The sequence below is a fragment of the Aulonocara sp. 'chitande type north' Nkhata Bay genome, linkage group LG3 (assembly GCF_057382095.1).
Source record: "Aulonocara sp. 'chitande type north' Nkhata Bay isolate Kocher_YH1m ecotype deep benthic linkage group LG3, A_spYH_male_GT1.1, whole genome shotgun sequence".
NCBI classification, from domain to species: domain Eukaryota; kingdom Metazoa; phylum Chordata; class Actinopteri; order Cichliformes; family Cichlidae; genus Aulonocara; species Aulonocara sp. 'chitande type north' Nkhata Bay.
The window spans coordinates 32,291,096-32,312,161 of NC_141346.1; the positions used below are offsets into that span (position 1 = coordinate 32,291,096).

Genomic DNA, 21,066 nt, shown 5'->3' on the forward strand with positions numbered 1-21,066 from the left:
GGACCTTCAGTAATAGTAATAAATCACACAGCAATAGTACATTCACGTTGTTGTAAAAAGCATGATAATATATTAAGTAATCCAAAGTATTCAGAATACGTTACTCTCATTGAGTAACGTAACAGAATACGTTACAGAATACATTTTAGGAATGTATTCTGTATTCTGTAATGGAATACATTTTAAAAGTAACCTTCCCAACACTGGACACCTTCACAGGGACACCACCTGGCTTTGTTACCTACTCCTCCCCAGGAACTGACAGTGACTTCAACGTTGTGTTGCTCCATGTGTGTAGAAAACCCAAATATCACAAATGACATATAATTAAATGGAAACGACTGCTTTACTGTCAGTGTTGGGACTAACGCGTTATTAAGTAACACGTTACAGTAACTACGTTATTATTGTGGTAACGAGCACAGTAACTAGTTATTATGCCAAAATCAGGAACACATTAATCGTTACTGGGATTTAGAGAGGGTCGTTATTCGTTACTTTGTGTGGTGGCTATCGCGGAGCTTCCACAGATTCAATAACATTAGCAAGTGTTGGAGGCCAGCAGGTGGATGAGGGAAAGGGGAGGAGGAGAGACCCGAGGCGGCCGCTGGTCCGAGTGTCAGGTGTTAAGGCATGGCAAAATTATGCAAGAATATACAACAATAAGTGCGCAAAAAAAATAAAAGCATATTTAATTTATTTTGAGAAGCCAGAAGAGAGTGACTATAACATGAAAGTGCTAGTTAGTATAACTATTTTTTGGTCAGGAAAGAAAAAAGGATTGGGTAAAAGTAAGATGTATGAGAAATTATTAAGAAATTATTATTATACAGCATAAAATATACAGAATTAAAAAAATACCAGCGATTGGTAAGAATTAATGATATTATTAAAGCTAAATTAATTATTTTCATGAGATTAATTTTGGGATCATGCACTATAATACATTCAGATGGAATTAAAACCGCAAGATTTAGAGACAGATTTCCTTCTACAACTAAGTGGTAGCCAAGCTTATAAAGTGGTTAACACCAAAACTTTCTTTAACAAAAGTTGTTTGATATTTAAAATTAGCTTATAATGACTACATGTAGAAAATGTTAAATATTTTTTTAGCAACCAAGATTCGCTGATGCACTGATGTTGCAAGTGCAATGTTTAACTCATGTTTACATCAGAAATCAAATCTGCTCACTCTTTAGAATAAGTAAACTTAACACTTTTCTTCTAAAACAGTTCAAACATACATTCATAATGTATTAGTAACTACAAATATGTACTATTTGACATGTGATAATCATACATTCAAATCAAAATCAAAGATGAATAAAAAATTTAAAACGTTATAATTATGATTCCAACATTTATCACGCCATTCAAAAACTAGTGTAGCAATCACATATTTATTTATTTTGGGTTTTTTTTGTTTTTTAAATCAAGCCAGATTCTTCTAGGATTCAATATTATGTAAGATATAAATAAAACCCATCAAAGTTGAATTTATTGCAAATAGGGAAAAAGGTGAGAGTGGGGCTGACTTCTTGTTGGTTATCTGAATCACCACAGATTTCTGCATAGATTACGTGTTGCTAGCTGAATGCACATCACTGGATGCACTGGAGGTCATGTTGTAGCCATCTAAAAAAAACCAAACAAACAAAAAAAAGCAAAACAATAATAGAACAGTTATTCTGTGTTGTATGAATTTAAAAAAAAAATACAACAGTAGGAACAGTACTACACCAGGAAGCTGTAGTTTCGGTGGCAGTTAAAATAATTGTATGAATAAAAATGTTTAAAAAATGACATTTTGTATCTGTTGATGTGCCACCCATCTAATTATTATTTTCCCGGTTGGACTGCCTGATCAAAGTACAAGCACACCTAAAAACACACAGTTTTCACTTCATTTTTATATGGAACCTTAATTGATTAATTTCCTTGATGGTTCTTTACCTCTTCCACGTCTCCAGTTCCTTAGAAATCGAAGTCCACTTGATGTTGAATTTCCAGCACTTGTGCTCTAAAAAAAACAAAATAAAAATAAATCATACAATATTAACAAGAAGCAAATTATCGGTGATTCATAAGAAAGGAAAAAAACAAGGAACATGAAGCCCATGACTAGGAAACCTGTTCTTACCCCTGTCCTACTTCTGGAGGATTGTGACCATGATGCTATTGCTGACCGCACCTGATAAATGAAATGTCAAATGTTAGATTACTAAAATGGAAGTCACATAAATTTGTTCTTAAAATTTAATTTATTCATGTGGCCAAGCCAAACACTACAAGCAAACCATCTTGTATTTTTGCACTTCTGTGAAGATGTTCATTGTGCTGTTTTGTGTGCTTGTGTGGAATGCGACCACATACACATAACTGTTAGTTATTGAAGTGTGGGCCTGTCTCCTACTTTCATGCTCAAGTCTGAGTAGTCATTTGAATGGACTTACAGAGAAACCAAGAAGTCTCAAGAAATGTAAAGGCGGAAGTTTGACTTGACAAAGGACGATTTTAGTGTAATATTATTACAATTTATAGTCTTTTGTCAGTAAAGATCAGGAGACAAATACTACATTTCTTTCCAGTACACACTTGGTTGTTAAACCAAATTGATATCATTTACCTTTAATTTTTAAGTAATTCAGGAATAATCATATATTCATTCGTAAACATCATTCATATATAAATTATTATTTTTCCTTGAAATAACCTGCACTAAAATTGAGCTGTACGTACCTTTCCGTCCAGCAGTGTTCCAAATACCAAAATAAAGAAACCCTTTTTAAAAACAGAGTAACATGAGTTATCAAGGATTTAGTGATTAAAGATGCTACTATCATGGTATACAGATAGGGGAAAAATGAATTTGTACCTGTAGCGAATTGAAGAATGCAAATGCAATATGGATTCCTTCATTTCTTGGATCAGCCATAATTCCAGCTCCCAAACCCCAAGTTATGCCAAAAAATGGTGTGAGCACAGCCAAGCTTTTGGCAATAACCACTAAGACGTGCTTTTCCTCTGCTTGTGCAGCAGTTGTTCCAACCCTTCTCCTTATGATTTTGTACAAAACCACAACCAGGATAATGAGGTTTATCACCACTATTAAAAGTGCAGGAATCACAAATGCCAGCAGAGCTTTGGACTTTTCCCAGTTGAGCCAGCATATGGTATTTTCTCGAATGTATCCGTTGTCAGGTGCAGTTGCAGCTATAGTTACTGTTGCAATGATGAGAGGAGCTCCGTAGCCTAGAAAAAATCCAATGGCCAGCATAGATGCTTTAGACAAACCCCCACCAAAAACATTAGTTGTACGGTAGAGCAGCAGCATAGCTGAGGCCAGCATCCAGAAGAACAGGGCTAGGTAGAAAAAATGGATAAAAAAGGTAGCTGCAGTGCATGCTGGGGGGTTTTTAACTTCTGCATCTGAAATGGCCGCTCCAATTATAAACCAAATGTTTGCAATCAGGAGGGAAACGGCGATGTTAACAATGGCAACATGACGCAAGTAAGAGGTTTCATTCTTTCTTATTTTTCTCCAAATGAGGCCTTCAATGATGAGACATATGACCAAGGATCCCATCGAAATGCCAACTCCAATGTAGGTTATAATGTCCAAATAGAGTTTCTTCGGACTGTTCGGTGACATGAGGATGGAGAATGAGGTCAGGTGGTTGCAGTTGCAGGTGACAGTTTCTGTTTCATTTATGTTTAACACTAACTCGCAGCCCTTGCCGTCCCATCCTCCCAGACCATCAAAGAGGCTGAAGTTCCAGAAGACACATTCAGGGTTTCCCAGTGTACCATTTAAAATATCATATGTGAAAGAGATATTATTGATTTGGCCAGTGGACTGAACAAGTACAACCCTGCCGTTTATGGACTTGAGCGATGAATTGGCCTCATCTCTTGCAGGTAGTACGTTATCTAACGAGTTAAATACTATCATAGTGATTGTTTTGTTATCTCCATTAGACTCTGGTATTTGTATTGTCACTGAAGAATTAAATTCAGCATTGAAAGTGTCTGTGAATGTAGTTCTGTTTAACTGAATAAAGCCTGTCATAATGTCAAAAGTTGCATTGACAAGACGAGATGTTATTATTTCAAGGGAGTCCAAAAATGATGAGCTAACACTTTTAACATCAGTGTTGTTTGAGATGCTTTTGGTGTCATTGTTATTGAGAATGTTCCATGTTTTCTTTGTTCCATTGATGGTGAGAACCCCTGCTGTTATCAAGACATTCTATAGTAAAGAGAAAAGAATGATTTTAGATTAAAAACATTAACTGTTCAGAATGTGAAAACGTCTGCAATCTAATCAACATACCTCCATTGAATCTCTGCTAATTGAGATATTGAGGGATGAAGATTTGTTGGCGACATTGCTGAGTATTCTCACAATAGCTTTAATGTTGGGAGGAGATGTAATCACTTCTTCAGTAAAATTGACAGTGACGTTCTTGAGCTCTTCCAAAAATACTGGCAATGTAGCGGCAGTCAAGAACTGTGAGATTTGAACAGAGGAAAGAACAATGTTACATGTTAACTCCACTTAATAATTTTATATATTCTACTTATTTTACTTTCTTCTAGTTTTCCTGCAGGTTTAAGCATAAGTGATGCACTTGCTTTAAAATCACATATGAGGCTTCTGATGCATTTTTCTCATTCCCTTTTTAAGGAGAACACTGGACCACACACACAGGACCACTGTGCATCAACAGTACAGATATTCATTCATTACATACAGCCAATATACTGATATATAATTATTATTACACATAATTATTTGCTAGTCTTGGTACCCGGGAATCAGTCTGCCAGGGCCTCTGCTCCCATTTGACGTGCGACACCCATTGCAGCTGACCCCCAATGGCACCTCCTACAGGACTGTGGGCCTACAGGAGGATGGGCCCATGTCCCTTTTGCAGGCTGTGTCTGGCACACTATGTGCAGAGGTGTCCAGTGACCATATGATTTTTCTATTTCATGGCTGAGTTTCTACTGTACCCAGTCTCTTCCACAAAGTGAGAAAGATCAAAGAATTGACTGTGGACTTTAGGAGGACCATGATATCACCACAACATAAATACCTCAGAGAGAACACTGACAATAAAGTGGAGTGGGTTAAAAACACAACTGCACTTTACAGGAAGGGCCAGAGTTTTCTCTATTTTCTGAGGCAGATGAGGTCTTTTAACATCTGTTGGATAATACTCTATGAATCTGTTGTGGGCAGTGCTTTCCTCTGTGATGTTGCATGGTGTACCCATTTTAGGTGGTGTTGGGGAGTATGGGGAGTAGGATGTTATCTAAGGTAAGTTCAATACAGGACAATACCTCCCACCAACTCCATCACAGTTGCCAAATTAGGGTTTGGCTCAGACCATTACTACATCTGACCTCTGTATATTTTATACATATGTACACACACACACACACACACACACACACACACACACACACACACACACACACACACACACACACACACACACACACTTAATGATGTGCATACATTATTATAGTTGTACATATATTTATTCTTATAATTCTTATAATTCTCATATTCCTATTCTTGTAATTCTCTTGTTTCTTGCATTTTGCACAAGACTGTTGCTTGAAGCTTGCACACAAGAATTTCACTCGCATGTGCTGTACCAGTGTACCAGTATATTGTGATGTGACAATAAAAGTAATTTGATTTGACTTGCATTGTGTTGCCTTAATTGAATCAATGATTCATTATCTGTTGTTGGAAACAACCAGAGAGCTAGGTTACCTGGGACTGGTCAAGCAGCTCCTGAACTGGCAACAGGATGCAGTTCTCTTCAACATCGCCAAATTTCCTATTTTCCTTACACACTGCAGTTATTTCTCCCACCTTGTTTGGTTCACAGGGCACTGCAGCTTTGTAACCTATATCTCCTTGGCCAAATGTGTCATCTGTACAGTAAGCACCTATGCAGAGAGAGAACAAATACATCATCAGTTTTAATATGTATTTTTCATTTTGTATGTATGAATGCATGTTCATGATCATACTTGTGAATATCTGAATGTATTAAGTAATACTCACTCTGTGAGGATAACTGTAGTGTTATTCTATTTGCATATGAAGGTTGGTTTTTTAACTGACAGATGACTGTCTTTTCCCCTTGTTGACAACCTTGAGGTGTAGGATAATTATAGGTAATGGAAGTACCAGTGCCTAAACAACAACAATAAAGGTAAGTTAAAAATATCCTAGAGAGTAGAACAATAGCAAGACCGAAAAGTTACAAAATAATATTAATTGCATTAAATATGCTTTTGTGAAAAATGCTGTGATATAAAATGTTTCTCAGTAACAGATTTGCCTTTTGTTGATTTTTGTGTTTTTGTGTCAGGCTTACCTGCTGCAGAAATGTCCCGAAACTGAACCTCATACCCATCATTCACACTGCACTCCAGAGCCACACTTCCTCCAGAACATTGCACATACTGTCTGATTGGTGAGACTGTGATTGTGGGTTTTGTTTTCAGACTGAATGATGTTGCAGATTTCTGACGAAAAAATGCTTTGTCATTTGTGCGCATCAGCCGACATTCATAAACTCCTGTAATTAAAAGTGAAAATTTCAAATTAAACCAACAAAAGAGGTATAAAATATTTGTAATAACAACAACAATAACATTTTTGGAATACTCCTGGTTTTCCGCCCTCATACACTGAAACTTTACTTTTTAGCAATCCAACCCTAATTTTTCTGGGAATAACCAACTGCGATTGTTTAAAAATATAGCTTAAATGCTTAAAAGCAGAACATATTACATTCTGTATTAAAATGAAAGGACTCTTTACAATGTATTGTGAGGGAAAAGAAACTGGACTGCACAGAACTAAAAAGTAGAATATCAGCTCATTAATAATAAAATAGTACAGTAAAAAAAAAACAACCTAATATTCTGTTTGGCCACAAATTGTCATAAACTGCACACCCGTTATAATGTGCTTGCAAACCCAAGAGGGGAAACTGTTTGTCTGCCCCCAACCAATGGCGGTACTCTTTTGCATCACTAAACTATTATTTGAGAAGTGAGCCATAGAAACTGGGAAAAACTGTATATCAGAATATTAGTGTACCTACAGTGGGGCAAAAAAGTATTTAGTCAGCCACCGATTGTGCAAGTTCCCCCACTTAAAATGATGACAGAGGTCAGTAATTTGCACCAGAGGTACACTTCAACTGTGAGAGACAGAATGTGAAAAAAAAATCCATGAATCCACATGGTAGGATTTGTAAAGAATTTATTCGTAAATCAGGGTGGAAAATAAGTATTTGGTCACCTCAAACAAGGAAAATCTCTGGCTCTCACAGACCTGTAACGTCTTCTGTAAGAAGCTTTTCTGTCCCCCACTCGTTACCTGTATGAATGGCACCTGTTTGAACTCATCATCTGTATAAAAGACACCTGTCCACAGCCTCAAACAGTCAGACTCCAAACTCCGCCATGGCCAAGACCAAAGAGCTTTGGAAGGACACCAGGAAAAGTATTGTAGACCTGCACCAGACTGGGAAGAGTGAATCTACAATAGGCAAGCAGCTTGGTGTGAAAAAATCAACTGTGGGAGCAATCATCAGAAAATGGAAGACATATAAGACCACTGATAATCTCCCTCGATCTGGGGCTCCACGCAAGATCTCATCCCGTGGGGTCAAAATGATCATGAGAACGGTGAGCAAAGATCCCAGAACCACACGGGGGGACCTGGTGAATGACCTGCAGAGAGCTGGGACCAAAGTAACAAAGGTCACCATCAGTAACACACTACAACAGCAGGGAATCAAATCCCGCAGTGCCAGACGTGTTCCGCTGCTGAAGCCAGTGCATGTCCAGGCCCGTCTGAAGTTTGCCAGAGAGCACATGGATGATACAGCAGAGGATTGGGAGAATGTCATGTGGTCAGATGAAACCAAAGTAGAACTTTTTGGTATAAACTCAACTCGTCGTGTTTGGAGGAAGAAGAATACTGAGTTGCATCCCAAGAACACCATACCTACTGTGAAGCATGGGGGTGGAAACATCATGCTATGGGGCTGTTTTTCTGCCAAGGGGACAGGACGACTGATCCGTGTTAAGGACAGAATGAATGGGGCCATGTATCGTGAGATTTTGAGCCAAAACCTCCTTCCATCAGTGAAGGAGGTTCACTGATGGAAGATGAAACGAGGCTGGGTCTTCCAACATGACAATGATCCAAAACACACCGCCCGGGCAACAAAGGAGTGGCTCCGTAAGAAGCATTTGAAAGTCCTGGAGTGGCCTAGCCAGTCTCCAGACCTCAACCCCATAGAAAATCTGTGGCGGGAGTTGAAAGTCCGTGTTGCTCGGCGACAGCCCCAAAACATCACTGCTCTCGAGAAGATCTGCATGGAGGAATGGGCCAAAATACCAGCTACTGTGTGTGCAAACCTGGTAAAGACCTATAGTAAACGTTTGACCTCTGTTATTGCCAGCAAAGGTTATGTTACAAAGTATTGAGTTGTATTTTTGTTATTGACCAAATACTTATTTTCCACCCTGATTTACGAATAAATTCTTTACAAATCCTACCATGTGGATTCATGTTTTTTTTTTTCACATTCTGTCTCTCACAGTTGAAGTGTACCTCTGGTGCAAATTACTGACCTCTGTCATCATTTTAGGTGGGGGAACTTGCACAATCGGTGGCTGACTAAATACTTTTTTGCCCCACTGTATAAATGTCACGTCCCTTTGTTTAGATGCTATTGTGGTCCTTAAATCACTGGTTAAAATGCATATACTGCTCACATGAAGTGTAACAGCTCAGCAAAGGAAAACATTTTTTTGGCTTTTGTACCATATTTCTTTTGTATGATCTGTGTTGTGGATTTTTTGGATGACATGTATACCTATACACTATATATCTATCTGCACTGAACATATATACTGTATACAGAGTCTTCCGCACCCTACATTTTGCTCTCATCAGAGTTTATTGCGGTGGTTCAGTAACATGGCAGAATTCTTCTGCACTGTATTTAAATGGTATATATATATATTAGCTTTTCTGTGAGAGACTTAGGCACAACCATTGGATACCTCTTCAATACATAAAATAATTGTAGTGGTATATTTACTACACTAAGACAGACTGCACTATAATTATTTTTGGGTGAAACTTTCGCTGCAATTTGTCTTTTATAAGCAGGTCAGACTGATTGATGCACTGACAATGCTTGCGTTGCACTGTAAGATGAATTTTACCCAGCCAATCAGAATTTTGCTGTTGCTCTGGCCTGAGTACTAAGAGAAAACTGTGATGCAGAACTTTAATTTAAATTTTAATTAAACAAATTCTATTAAAATGTATTCCTATTGAATGCAGCAACCCATTTCTTACCATCGTCAGCGCTAATAAACCTGGACACAGTTAAGGTTGATTTTCCATCCTTAAATGAAATTCTGTGTCCTCCATCTTCAGATATGAGCACCGTATTACGTCTCCACTCTGCTGCTGAGACAGTGCCAAAATCCCCTGGTGGAGGGCCACATGTTACAGTCACTGTTTCCTCATAAAATCCATCATTTGGCGAAAATGTCAGGGGACCCGAGGCTTTAAGGACAAAAATGTCGCACAATTATTAAACAACTATCTGTACCAACAGATATTCACAACATTTGAAAGCATAAATGTAAAAAACTACCTTACCCTCAAATATTACAGGATATAATTTTGCCAGGTTGTTAGATATTTTTAATTTTAGTGCCTGAAAGTCTGGTGTAATAGAAGAGGGACCACTGACTTGATATTGGGCAATGGTACTTCCACTCCTGCAACAGAGAACAGAATTCCTTTAAAAGAATGTAACCACAAAAGAGTTGCCAACTCTTAAGTTCTCTCATGCTATGTGTTCACTCACACAGGCCAAACAAGTTTCATCTCAAATAACAAAAACATTAAATGCCTTTAGTTATGGGAAAAAAATAAAATAAAAATAAATTACAGTAAATTGCAAATAATTAACAATTATTTTTTTCTCTACTGGGTAAAGGCTAAATGTCAGACTATTTCCAGATTATATGTTTTTAGAATGAGTAGTAGAGACAGTTTTACTGCATGTTGAGTTTTCCCTCAGTCACATTAATTTACAACTTAACAGATGGAAATGTTTACAGTAATGTCTTAATTGTGATGAAAGTAATGAACAGAATCATTGACAAACTGCAGCTTTTGCAAAGTCCAGAACCCACCAGGAATGAATTTGACATCTTGCCGGCAATGCAAACCAACCATTTGTTTGTGAGGCCAGATATCTTGCAACAATGGGTCCATATTCATGAGCCACAATGGCCAACAATGGGCCACAGAACACCCTGAGGACTGCAGTTAAAGGCCTTCTCTAGGTCCTGAAATGTTGAACATATAAATTCCTCACTCGACCTGCGAGCAGTCTTTATCCTTCAAGCTCAGATCCTGGCAGCTTGAGGGCCATGCACAGGGGATCTTTGCTGTTGCTAGGACTGCGCACTTCTGGATATAGGTGTCAGATGTTTTTCCTGGGATCTGCTGGACCCTTTTCCCCATTTTAGGAATCACTGCCCCGGGTGCTGTGATTACCACTGGGACCCATGTTGCGTTTAGATTCCACAACATTCTTATTTAAAGTAAGGCTCCATTTTAAAACAAAAGAAAATAATAAAATTTGAAAATTTTGTCCTTCAAATTAAGTGGCTAACCTCAGAAAAATTAAATGAATTGGGAAAGAATTTAAATTTCCCCTTTTGTGTTTCACATCCTGACTAAACAGTCTCAACCAGTTTTGCAGATAATAAATCTCATCTTAAGTCTTAATAACTATAGAGTAGCAGGGGCTCACTTTCTCCCCCCTCTTTTAATCAACTTCCGATATTTAGTTTTGATTAAGTTCACTGTGCAGAAAACTCACATTTGTGTGTGGTGCCACACATGGTTAAGATGGATAGGGTGACTTTACTCATAATGGAGGAAGTTATCTCAGGGTGCATTTGGAATAAAAAATGGCAGTTTCTAAGGCCCCAGGTATGTAAAGGTTGTTCTACTTCTTTACTCTTTTGTGTACTTCTTTCTTCAATTCAATTCATTCAGTGCCTTCAACACATCAGTTGTTCTTGGAGGTTGGTAACTAATCTCATAGGGTGGGGATGATGATATTCCCCCCATAACACTTTTGCATAACGTTTTTGCAAAGTCCGTTTTTGTGAACGGACTTTGCAAAAACAAGTGGAATGTTTCAATAACCATACCATAAAAGGAGTGAAGAAAAAACCTTGTTAGGAATTGTGTAGTAATAAAAAAAGACACTGTGAGTTACCGGAATTTAATTAATTTTGCTTGTATTCCTTGATTCAGTCCTTCTTCTGTGATCTGTTTGAGACAGTGGCAAAAACAGGGAATAAATATTAGTAGAAGGAGAAAAAGAGAAAACTAAATAACAAAGAAAAAAAGGCAAAGACTTACGGTGTTGCTAACAGTTTTGTGAAAGTCACTGGTTTCTTGATTGTATTCTTCCTTGAATTCAACATCCATAGTTATTTCAAATGTCTGTGTCATTGGTGTAGTTGTTGTGGTTGTTGTTGTTGTGGTTGTTGTTGTTGTTGTTGTTGTTGTGTTTGGCATTGTTGTTGTTGTTATGTTTGGCATTGTTGTTGTTGTTGTTGGTGTTGGCATTGTTGTAGTTGTCACTGATGGTAATGTAGTTGTATTTGGTGTTATACATGGATTGAAAGCTGTGGAGAATAAATTAAGATCCAAGAAAAAAGAAGGAAATTAACACCAGAGAATTCCAACAGAAATAAATGTATTAAAGATATATTTGAATACATCATATTCAGGTCACATAAAAATTATTTACTGAATTCTTACTTGAGATTGGTTCACAAATTTCTCCACCAGGAGGAAGCTTGTTGATGCACCCACAGGTTTCTGAGGTGACATTACTGCATGCACCATATTTGTCACACTTGTCACATGACCAAGCAAACTGGTCCTCACACTGACACTGCTGCCCTCCAGTGGAGTTTGGATAGCACCCTGATAAACACATTTAAGACAATCACCAAACACCCTTTTCAAGACAGTTAAAAGAATGACAAAACAAAGCTCATTCATATAGCACTATATAAAAATAGCGCAAAAATCACATAAATAAGATCAAGTCCTTACATGTGGTGAAGTTCAAGTCTTTTACTGTTAAAGACTCAATTTGAGGAGAGATGACATTTTTCATAATTTCTCTGAGTACAACAGTGATATTTGGGGGCACAATGGCTGCAGAGATGTGCAATTCAACTGCTATATAGAAGACCACTGGTGCTGTGAAGGAGAAAATGAGTGAATGCATCACATGAACCTGTCACAATGATGGTACACAATAAAATGTTGACAACAAGCTCCCATATCAAAAAAAAAAAAAAGCAATTTCCACATGGTCAAAATCCTGTTGGCAGCAATCTACAATTAAATTTACCCCAGCTCTCAGTTACACGAGTCACTTGGCAAACAGATTCATTTTTAGATCATTTAAATAGCTGTATTGTTACAACAAAAGAGATTCGATTTATTTAGATTTTACAGTGCAAGTGATAATCTGGAGCATTGTACATTTCAAATATCATACCATTTGTTGATGTAGGTGTTGTTGTTGATGGTGTTGTGACTGTAAAAAAAGAAGAAAAAAAAAGCAGCAGTTCAGGTTTCACCATACTTTTAAAATTGTATATTTTTTCTTTTCCCACGCAGCCTGAGAATCTAACGTACATGCTGCAACACTACATATTATATCTTAAACCCAAGTGTTTGCTTTATGGACATGAAACAGAACACTTAAAATCTTTTCAATCAACATATGAGCAGACATGTTGACACACATATTTATTGACAGTTGAAGTGATTTGGTCTGATATTAACACTGTGTGAGCTTTGACACAAAAGCATTTTAAATTTATACAGTCCTGATCAAAATTTTAAGACCACTTTAAAAATGGCAAAAAATCATATTTTGCATGGTTGGGTCCTAACAATGTTCTTCAACGTGCAACAAGAAGAAATGGAAATGAGACAATTCACTTTTTGAGCATGCAATTTATTGAAAACAATGCTTACACTGAAACAGGCTGTTTAACAGCTGATCAAAAGAACAAAAATCAGAGTTTCAAACATGATCTCAGTAATGAGTAGCTCCACTGTTATTGTCGATCACTTCAAAACTTTATTGCAGAATCCTTGATGCAAGCATTTCCAGGAGGTGAGTGGAAACATTTCTCCAAGTGGTGAAGACAGCAGCACCGAGGACATCTACTGTCTGGAATTGTTGTCCATCTTTTAAACTTCCCTTGCCATCCATGCCCAAAGGTTCTCAATTGGATCTAGATCAGGGGATCACGTAGGATGGTCCAAAAAAGACTGATGTTATTCTCCGGAAAGAAGTCCCTTGCCCTTATGTACTGTAGCGTTGTCCTGTTGAAAATCCCAGCGAGGTAGGTGGGAGGTAAGTGACGGAAGTGAGAGGTAAGTGACGGAAGTGATGTTGTAGGTGACGTCAGACGCCGGAGATTTTGGCGGAGAAAAAGCAAATGGTAGCATAGAGTTTAACAAAGGTTTTCCAAGCTTCAGTATTACCAAATATACTAATCAATTGTCATATAACTAACAACATCTGTTTTATCATCTCTAACACCCTGGAGGACAACGGGGAGAGTTTAGACGCTCTCCAAGATTACATCGACCGCTGTTTTCAAGATTTAGTAATGCATAAGGCCCAGAGTGCATCTTCCCCGGCCAAAATCGAGACGCCGTCATCGAAGAGAAGTCGCCAGGCAGACTCCCCCGGTACAACATCGCCTGCCGGCAAAGACATCGCAGAAATCCTGGAGTCAATCGACAAGCGATTGTCCAGTTTCGATGCGAGGCTGTCCCTGGTGGAGATCTTACACCGGGAATTTAAATCTCTGAGAGAATCCCTGGAATTCAGCCAGCGGCAGGTGGAAACGCTTGCCGCTGAAAATGCCACGCTACGGGAGCCGGTTAAATCTCTCACCGATAACGTGACCCAGCTAAACATTGAAAATAAAAAAATAAAAGAGTCCGTTATCGATCTACAAGCCCGTAGCATGAGAGATAATCTTGTGTTTTCTGGTATTCCAGAAACTGCCGGAGAGGACGCAGAGGCAACGGTGAAAAGCTTCATTAAAATCCACCTGAAGCTGCCGGAGGACACCGTAAAGAACATCGACTTCGATAGAGTACATCGCTTGGGGGGCGCGCGGTCGCGGACCGGGAGACCACGGCCTATTGTGGCCAAATTCAGTCAATTCAAACAGAAGGAACAGGTGAAGAGTCGCGGCAGAGAGCTGAAAGGAACGGACTTCAGCGTGAACGACCAGTTCCCCAAAGAGATCCTGGAACGACGCAAGGTCCTGTTCCCAGTTCGACGTAGCTTTATCCAGAAAGGCTCCCGTGCTGTCATCGCTGTGGACCGGCTCTACGTGGACGGACAGCTGTACCGCGACCCCAGCACCACACCGTGGTTATACTGACTGCACTCCAGATAAGAACCCGCTACACTCTTTTCTTATTCATTCACACTTTCTCCTTTAAAATGTGTTTAACCTAGTAATATCAGTAGGATGTCATAGCAGATATAACACCGTCACCCTCCGTCATTGCTTTAATTGGAATGTTTCCGTTTCGTTTCCTTTTCTTTGTTGTCGCTCACAGTTCATGTGGTTTCTTTCTTTCTCTTGTCTTTCACTGCTGTGGTCACCTACTTCCCCACTCACCTACAAACAACACCCTCTATTTCTCCATATTTTCACAACACGATCACGCAAACACATCAGCTCAACGGCAGCACATTCACAACAGCCTCACAGCACGCACAGACTTGCAGGACACATAAGCAAGCCACGCTTGTTCATATTAGTGAATATTCACACACATAGTCAGACTTATGGAGTCTCTCACCACACTTCTTTTTCTCTTTCTATTTACAAACAAGGGATGTTTCCATATTCTCTCCACCTGTCTAAACGAAACACCCAGCATACATCATTAAACATACACGCACAATTAAGGGCATGCTGAGGTTTGTCACATGGAATGTAAATGGAGCTGGCACCAGAGGAAAGAGGTTAAAAATATTTAACCAGCTTAAAAAACTACAGGCAGATGTTGTTTTATTACAAGAAACTCACAAACCTGTCACAGGTTTAAATGAACTTAAAACACCTGAGTTTCCTAACGTGTTTGCAGCCGGTTATAATTCTAGACAACGGGGAGTAGCAATTTTAATACATAAAAATGTTAATTTTACAGTACTCGATACAGTTATAGATCCAGAGGGTAGATTTCTAATTATTAAACTATCAATATTGAACAAAAAACTATGTATTGTTAGTATATATGGTCCAAATGTTGATGAACCCTCATTCTTCCACGGTTTTTTTAGTGCACTCTCTGAACACCTTGATTGCACACTCATTCTTGGCGGTGACCTCAACCTTGGACTAAATGAAGAAATGGATAGGCTCAACACAACAGGAACTCAGCGTAATTGGCAGTCCACAAATATAATCAAACAGTATATGAACGACTTTGGTCTTTGCGATGCATGGCGCTCTCTTCACCCCACCAGTAAGGAATATACTTTTTTCTCGCATGTTCATCACTCTTACTCTCGTCTGGATTATTTTTTGGTCAGCAGCTCACTGCTGTGTGACATTTCAGACACTGAGATTCATCCTATAGCTGTCAGCGATCATGCTCCTGTATCTTTAACACTAATGCACAAGAATAATACTACGCCAAGTAAAAACTGGAGATTTAATATATCACTACTTAAAGATGAAGACTTTATTAAATACTTTAAAAAGGAATGGACTTCATATTTAGACTTTAATGACACTCCCGGAATATCTGCTTCTGTTCTATGGGAAGCAGGGAAAGCTGTGATGAGAGGTAAAATAATTTCTTTCTCATCACACAAAAAGAAAGAAGAAAACAAAAATATTCAGGAATTAGAAAAAAACATCAAATCACTAGAAGAAGCCTACGCGTCCCACCAAGATCAGGAAACATTGAACAAAATATGCAAAACAAAACTAGAATTAAATGAAACTATTAATAAAAAAACACAATTCCTTATACAAAGACTTCGCTTGCAGAATTTTGAACACAGTAACAAATCAGGTCGATTTCTAGCTAACCAGCTAAAAATAAATAAAGAAAAAACAACTATATGTGCTGCTAAAGATTTATCGGGGAACACAATATATGATCCTGGAAGAATAAACAACATTTTTAGGGATTTCTATGAAACTTTATACTCACCACAAATAAACCCATCTAAAAATGAAATTGATCTGTTTCTTGACAACGTAACTCTTCCAAAATTACTAGACAGTCAAGCAATGGAATTGGATTCGCCACTGACGCCAAGTGAACTCCAGGAAGCCCTGATAAGTATGCCCAATAATAAGGCTCCAGGTCCAGACGGCTTCCCTGCAGAATTCTACAAAGAATTCTGGACAATTTTGGCACCAGTATTCCACAGCATGTTGCAGGAAATCGAGGAAAAGGGCAGACTACCACCAAATATGAATTCTGCCAACATTAGTCTCCTGCTAAAACCAGGCAAAGACCCTTTATTTCCCTCAAGCTATCGTCCAATTTCTCTTTTAAATGTAGACCTTAAAATAATCTGCAAAGCTCTCTCAAAGAGATTAGAGAAAATGACCCCCCTCTTAATTCATCCTGACCAAACTGGTTTCATAAAAGGTCGGCACTCCTCAACAAACACTCGTAGATTACTTAATTTAATAGACTACTCATACGATAAAAACATCGAAGCCATAATATTATCTCTAGATGCAGAAAAAGCATTTGACAGAGTTAATTGGAAATTTTTATTCGCAACTTTACACAAATTTGGTTTTGGAAACTCTTTCATAAACTGGATAAGAATATTATACAATTCCCCAACGGCTCGTATCAGAACAAATGACCAGACATCCTCCAGCTTCTGTCTCCTGAGGGGCACCAGACAGGGATGCCCACTCTCCCCCTCACTTTTTGCAATTTTTATCGAACCTCTAGCAGCAGCATTTAGACAGGCTACAACAATTAAGGGCATAAAATGTAAGAACATAGAACATAAAATCAGTCTCTATGCGGATGACGTGTTGCTTTTTCTGCAAAACACACAAACCAACCTCTCTGAGGTAATTACTTTAATAAACTGGTTTTCAAGAGTTTCAGATTATTCAATTAACTGGCCAAAATCTACAGTTCTCCCCATTAACTGCTCCTTCCATAATTCTTCCTCTGCCCCACTGCAATCCGGAAATATTAAATATTTAGGTATTAATATCTCTCCTAAGCTTTCAGACTTAACTAAACTAAACCACATCCCACTTCTAAAGAAAGTAGAAGGCGATCTGACTAGATGGAAATCTTTACCCATATCACTCATGGGAAGGGTCGCCACTATAAAAATGATGATCTTGCCAAAAATAAATTACTTATTTTTGATGATCCCTAACAAACCATCACAAGATTGGTTCAGATCTCTGGATTCATATATTTCCAAATTCCTTTGGAAAGATAAACCCCCGCGTATTAGCTTAAAAACGCTACAAAGAACCAAGGATAGAGGAGGATTAGATCTGCCTAATTTTCACCAATACTTCTTAGCCAACAGGCTTCAGTTCATCTCAGAATGGTTAAAACATACCTTCTTAGATGAGCCCTGGCTAGATGTTGAACAGGCACTATGCAAGGATCTAGAGATTTCAGACCTACCATTTATTAGCTCAAACATCAAAAGACATGAATGCTTTAAAAGTATCAACATCAGCTTTTCTCTAACAGCATGGTGGGAGTTTCTAAAAATAACGGAGTCTTCATTAATCCCATGCAAACGTACACCTATCTGGAATAACCCTGACATATTACAAAACAATAATATGATTAATTTCCCAGAATGGAGTTGTAAAGGAATTAAATACTTAGAACATATATTAGAGGGAACAGAATTTATTCCATTTGACAGACTAGTTGAACAATATGGGATCAACAAGACAAGGTTTTTAGAATATCAACAAATTAAATCCATAGTAAAAAAGAAATTTAACCTCAGTCAAGTTGAATTACAAACACCACTAAGTGCGGCACATTTTCTTACTCTTAAATCCCCCAAATTATTATCTAAAATATACAGAACACTTTCTAAATTAGATGAATCAATATCCCTTCCTACTGCAAAGTGGGAAGCAGATTTATCAGTCAACCTAGACCAAAACTTCTGGTCTCAGATTTGCTTAAAAACTTTTAAATTAATTAAAAATCCCAGTCTGCAATTAATACAATACAAAATACTTCATAGAGTGCACTATACAGGTCATCGGATGTTCAAGATGGGCTTTACATCTTCCAACAACTGCTCACACTGTCAAGGCAATACACCAGACAATTACATCCACGCTCTTTGGTTCTGTCCACCAGTGCAAAAGTTTTGGCGCGAGATATGTGAAGACTTATCAAAATGTCTGAAATGTAACATTCCAACCTCCCCCTTAGTGTGTTTACTGGGCAGCTTAGATAATGTCACTTCAGAAAAGAATATAGCCCATATGATCTTCACTGCCCTATGCATAGCCAAGAAAACAGTCCTCATGAACTGGAAAAATAAAAATAATCTTAATTCTAACCAATATAGAAATTATCTATTAGATTACATTAGTCTTGACACAGCCTCTGCCACCACATTAGATCAATTGCTCTGGGCCCCTTTTATCAGCTCCATCACCTAGTGGGGGTGGGGGGTCATAGTTTGGTCCCGCCTTCACTGTTGTGATTGGTGAGGGGGTAGGGACAGGCTTAGGGCGTCGGGGGGTTCCCCGGAGGCATCTTCCTTGGGGGGCTCAACCCGGGGTAGCGGTCACGTCCGGTTGAGGGCTCTGTTGGCTCTCAGGTGACTGTTCCCTCGCGGCTGCGTGCAGCGGGGCTAGGGGAGGGTCTGTGCTGACGGACGCGGGTTACTGACCTGGCAACCTGGCTGCCCCTGGGTGGGTCCGGGATGGGCGTGAGGTTCTGGGGGCGCTCCGTCTCTGGGCTGGGGCCCGGGCCGGGCCTTGGGGGCTCGGGTCCTGGTTGGTGTGTTGCCGGGGTTGTGGGCGGGTGGGTGCATGGGGGCCCGGCCCTGGAGCAGGGTGCCGCCGGTGCATCGAGCCGCCTGGGGGGCTCTTCAACTGGTGGGGGGGATGGTCACATCTGGCAGGAGCTTTCTTCTCTCAGGAACTCTCTGCAGGAGGGGGAGATACAGGAGAGGTGGAGGAAGATCTCAGCCTGGGCGTTTACCGTCTTATGTAGTCTGGAAGATGTGTGGTTGGTGGGGTGGGTGCAGTTTTCTCTGTGGTGGGGTTGGGTGGACTGTCCAGGGCTCTGTGGAGCCGGGGGGCGCTACTGCACTGGGCCCCGGTCTGATGGGCCTGGGCCCCCCTTCCCTGGCGGGTCGCGGAGGGTGGGAGTGCCTACTGGGGTCAGCGGGGGAGCTGGCCCCAGGGAGGGGTTACCTGCCCCTCCCTTCCTTCCCTCCCCATCTCCAGCTGCCTCCCTCTTCCCGCTCCTCCACAACCACCCACACATGCAGGGCCTTGGAGTGGGGGTATGTCACCAGGGTGCAGAGGAGGCTACCCCCCCCCCCCCCCCGTCCCCTTCTGGCTGCCTCTGCCTCAATTTTATCCCACAACTTAGACATTCACATTATTCACACTCTCATTACACATACATATAGGATCTTGGGGGTGGGCACAATCACGGAGTCCAAATCACCATCAGGGTGTATACCTCACCCCTGACGTCGTTGCCCACCTCTCAATTTTAAATACACTTAGTCATTGAGGGTTAGCAGGAGGGACTATGCGCTTACCTGCTGCTCCTTGGCAGGTAGCTCCATGCCCTCCTGGGTTTTAATTGCACCTTAGAACACATATGCATCAACACTACAATGAGCGGGTGGAGGGAGGTTTGGAGTCTTCTCCCACCCCCATTCTCTGCGGCCTGCTGGAGCGGGAGGGCTAGTAGGAGGAGTTGGCCGTCCGACTGCGGTCTGGGGTGTGGGGCCTCCCTGCTGCTGCGGAGTCGGGGTGGTCTGCCTCTCCCCACCGCAGGGAAAAGGGTAACACCACCTGGGTCTGGGTGCAATTCCCCCCTCCAGGGGCAAGGGTACCTAGACCCGGTTTGTAGAGTACGCTTGGGGAGTGTGATTGTGTGTACAGCGTCTCTTTATGTCTGTCTCCACGTTGGTTGAGTGTGGAGTGAGTGCATATGAGAGCATGAGGGTGGGAATGGATGTTTGTGTCTGTGTGTGCCTGTATGTCTGTGTCTATATGTCAGGTTGGGTATCAGACGCCACCTCTCTGGGGACACCTCAGGCCCTCCAAGGTTTGGAGGCCTATCTCCACCCACCACCACTTCCCCTGCCGGTGGCGGACTCCCTCAGGTGTCGGTGTGTTGGTGGTTCTTTGTGTCTGGGGGTGGGCGTCCGGGTACACACCGGCTCACTCCTTGGCGGCCGCTTGTCGGGGCCTGGGGCCTGGGGCTCGCTCGGGCCCCTTTGGAGGTGGGGTGCCCCCGGCCTCTCGGCCTAGGGCTCGGTCACTCAGGCGCAGCTGGGGGCCGGCGGAGCTCACGGGCGCGTCACTGCAACTCCCCCTGACTTCTGCTCCGCGGCTGCTGGGCGAGCCCTCATCTGGGACTCTCCTCAGCTCTTACTGGGACAGTGGCGCGGCTGCCCCTCTGTTGGTCTTCCATGGTCTCTTGTGTTCTGGGGGCCTCTGGATGTCTGGAGTTTTGATCTCCTCCATACCCGCTTCACACCCTGGAGGACGGGGCTGTGGCCCCCCCACACTCCCTAGCAGATCATTACATGGAGAAACCTTTGGAATGCAAGCATGCTGATCCACACAGGTATGCACACATGGGTATTCACAGACGCGGACTAAAGCTTTCTT

General features: G+C 40.7%; 1 protein-coding gene across 1 annotated transcript in view; it reads right to left on the reverse strand.

The window, feature by feature from the left end:
* Nucleotides 1-667: 667 nt before the first annotated feature.
* Nucleotides 668-21,066, reverse strand: part of LOC147335220 (adhesion G protein-coupled receptor F5-like) — a 34,003-nt gene continuing 13,604 nt past the window's right edge. The window contains exons 19-34 of the mRNA XM_086276895.1: nucleotides 12,675-12,713; nucleotides 12,221-12,370; nucleotides 11,921-12,088; nucleotides 11,516-11,784; nucleotides 11,370-11,422; nucleotides 9,728-9,849; nucleotides 9,419-9,631; nucleotides 6,405-6,608; nucleotides 6,089-6,220; nucleotides 5,792-5,970; nucleotides 4,337-4,513; nucleotides 2,879-4,252; nucleotides 2,743-2,784; nucleotides 2,144-2,194; nucleotides 1,957-2,023; nucleotides 668-1,638 (exon numbers count right to left, since the gene is read on the reverse strand). Coding sequence (XP_086133021.1) covers nucleotides 1,580-1,638; nucleotides 1,957-2,023; nucleotides 2,144-2,194; nucleotides 2,743-2,784; nucleotides 2,879-4,252; nucleotides 4,337-4,513; nucleotides 5,792-5,970; nucleotides 6,089-6,220; nucleotides 6,405-6,608; nucleotides 9,419-9,631; nucleotides 9,728-9,849; nucleotides 11,370-11,422; nucleotides 11,516-11,784; nucleotides 11,921-12,088; nucleotides 12,221-12,370; nucleotides 12,675-12,713 — 3,299 coding nt within the window. The 3' untranslated portion in view covers nucleotides 668-1,579. The remainder of the gene's footprint in view (nucleotides 1,639-1,956; nucleotides 2,024-2,143; nucleotides 2,195-2,742; nucleotides 2,785-2,878; nucleotides 4,253-4,336; nucleotides 4,514-5,791; nucleotides 5,971-6,088; nucleotides 6,221-6,404; nucleotides 6,609-9,418; nucleotides 9,632-9,727; nucleotides 9,850-11,369; nucleotides 11,423-11,515; nucleotides 11,785-11,920; nucleotides 12,089-12,220; nucleotides 12,371-12,674; nucleotides 12,714-21,066) is intronic.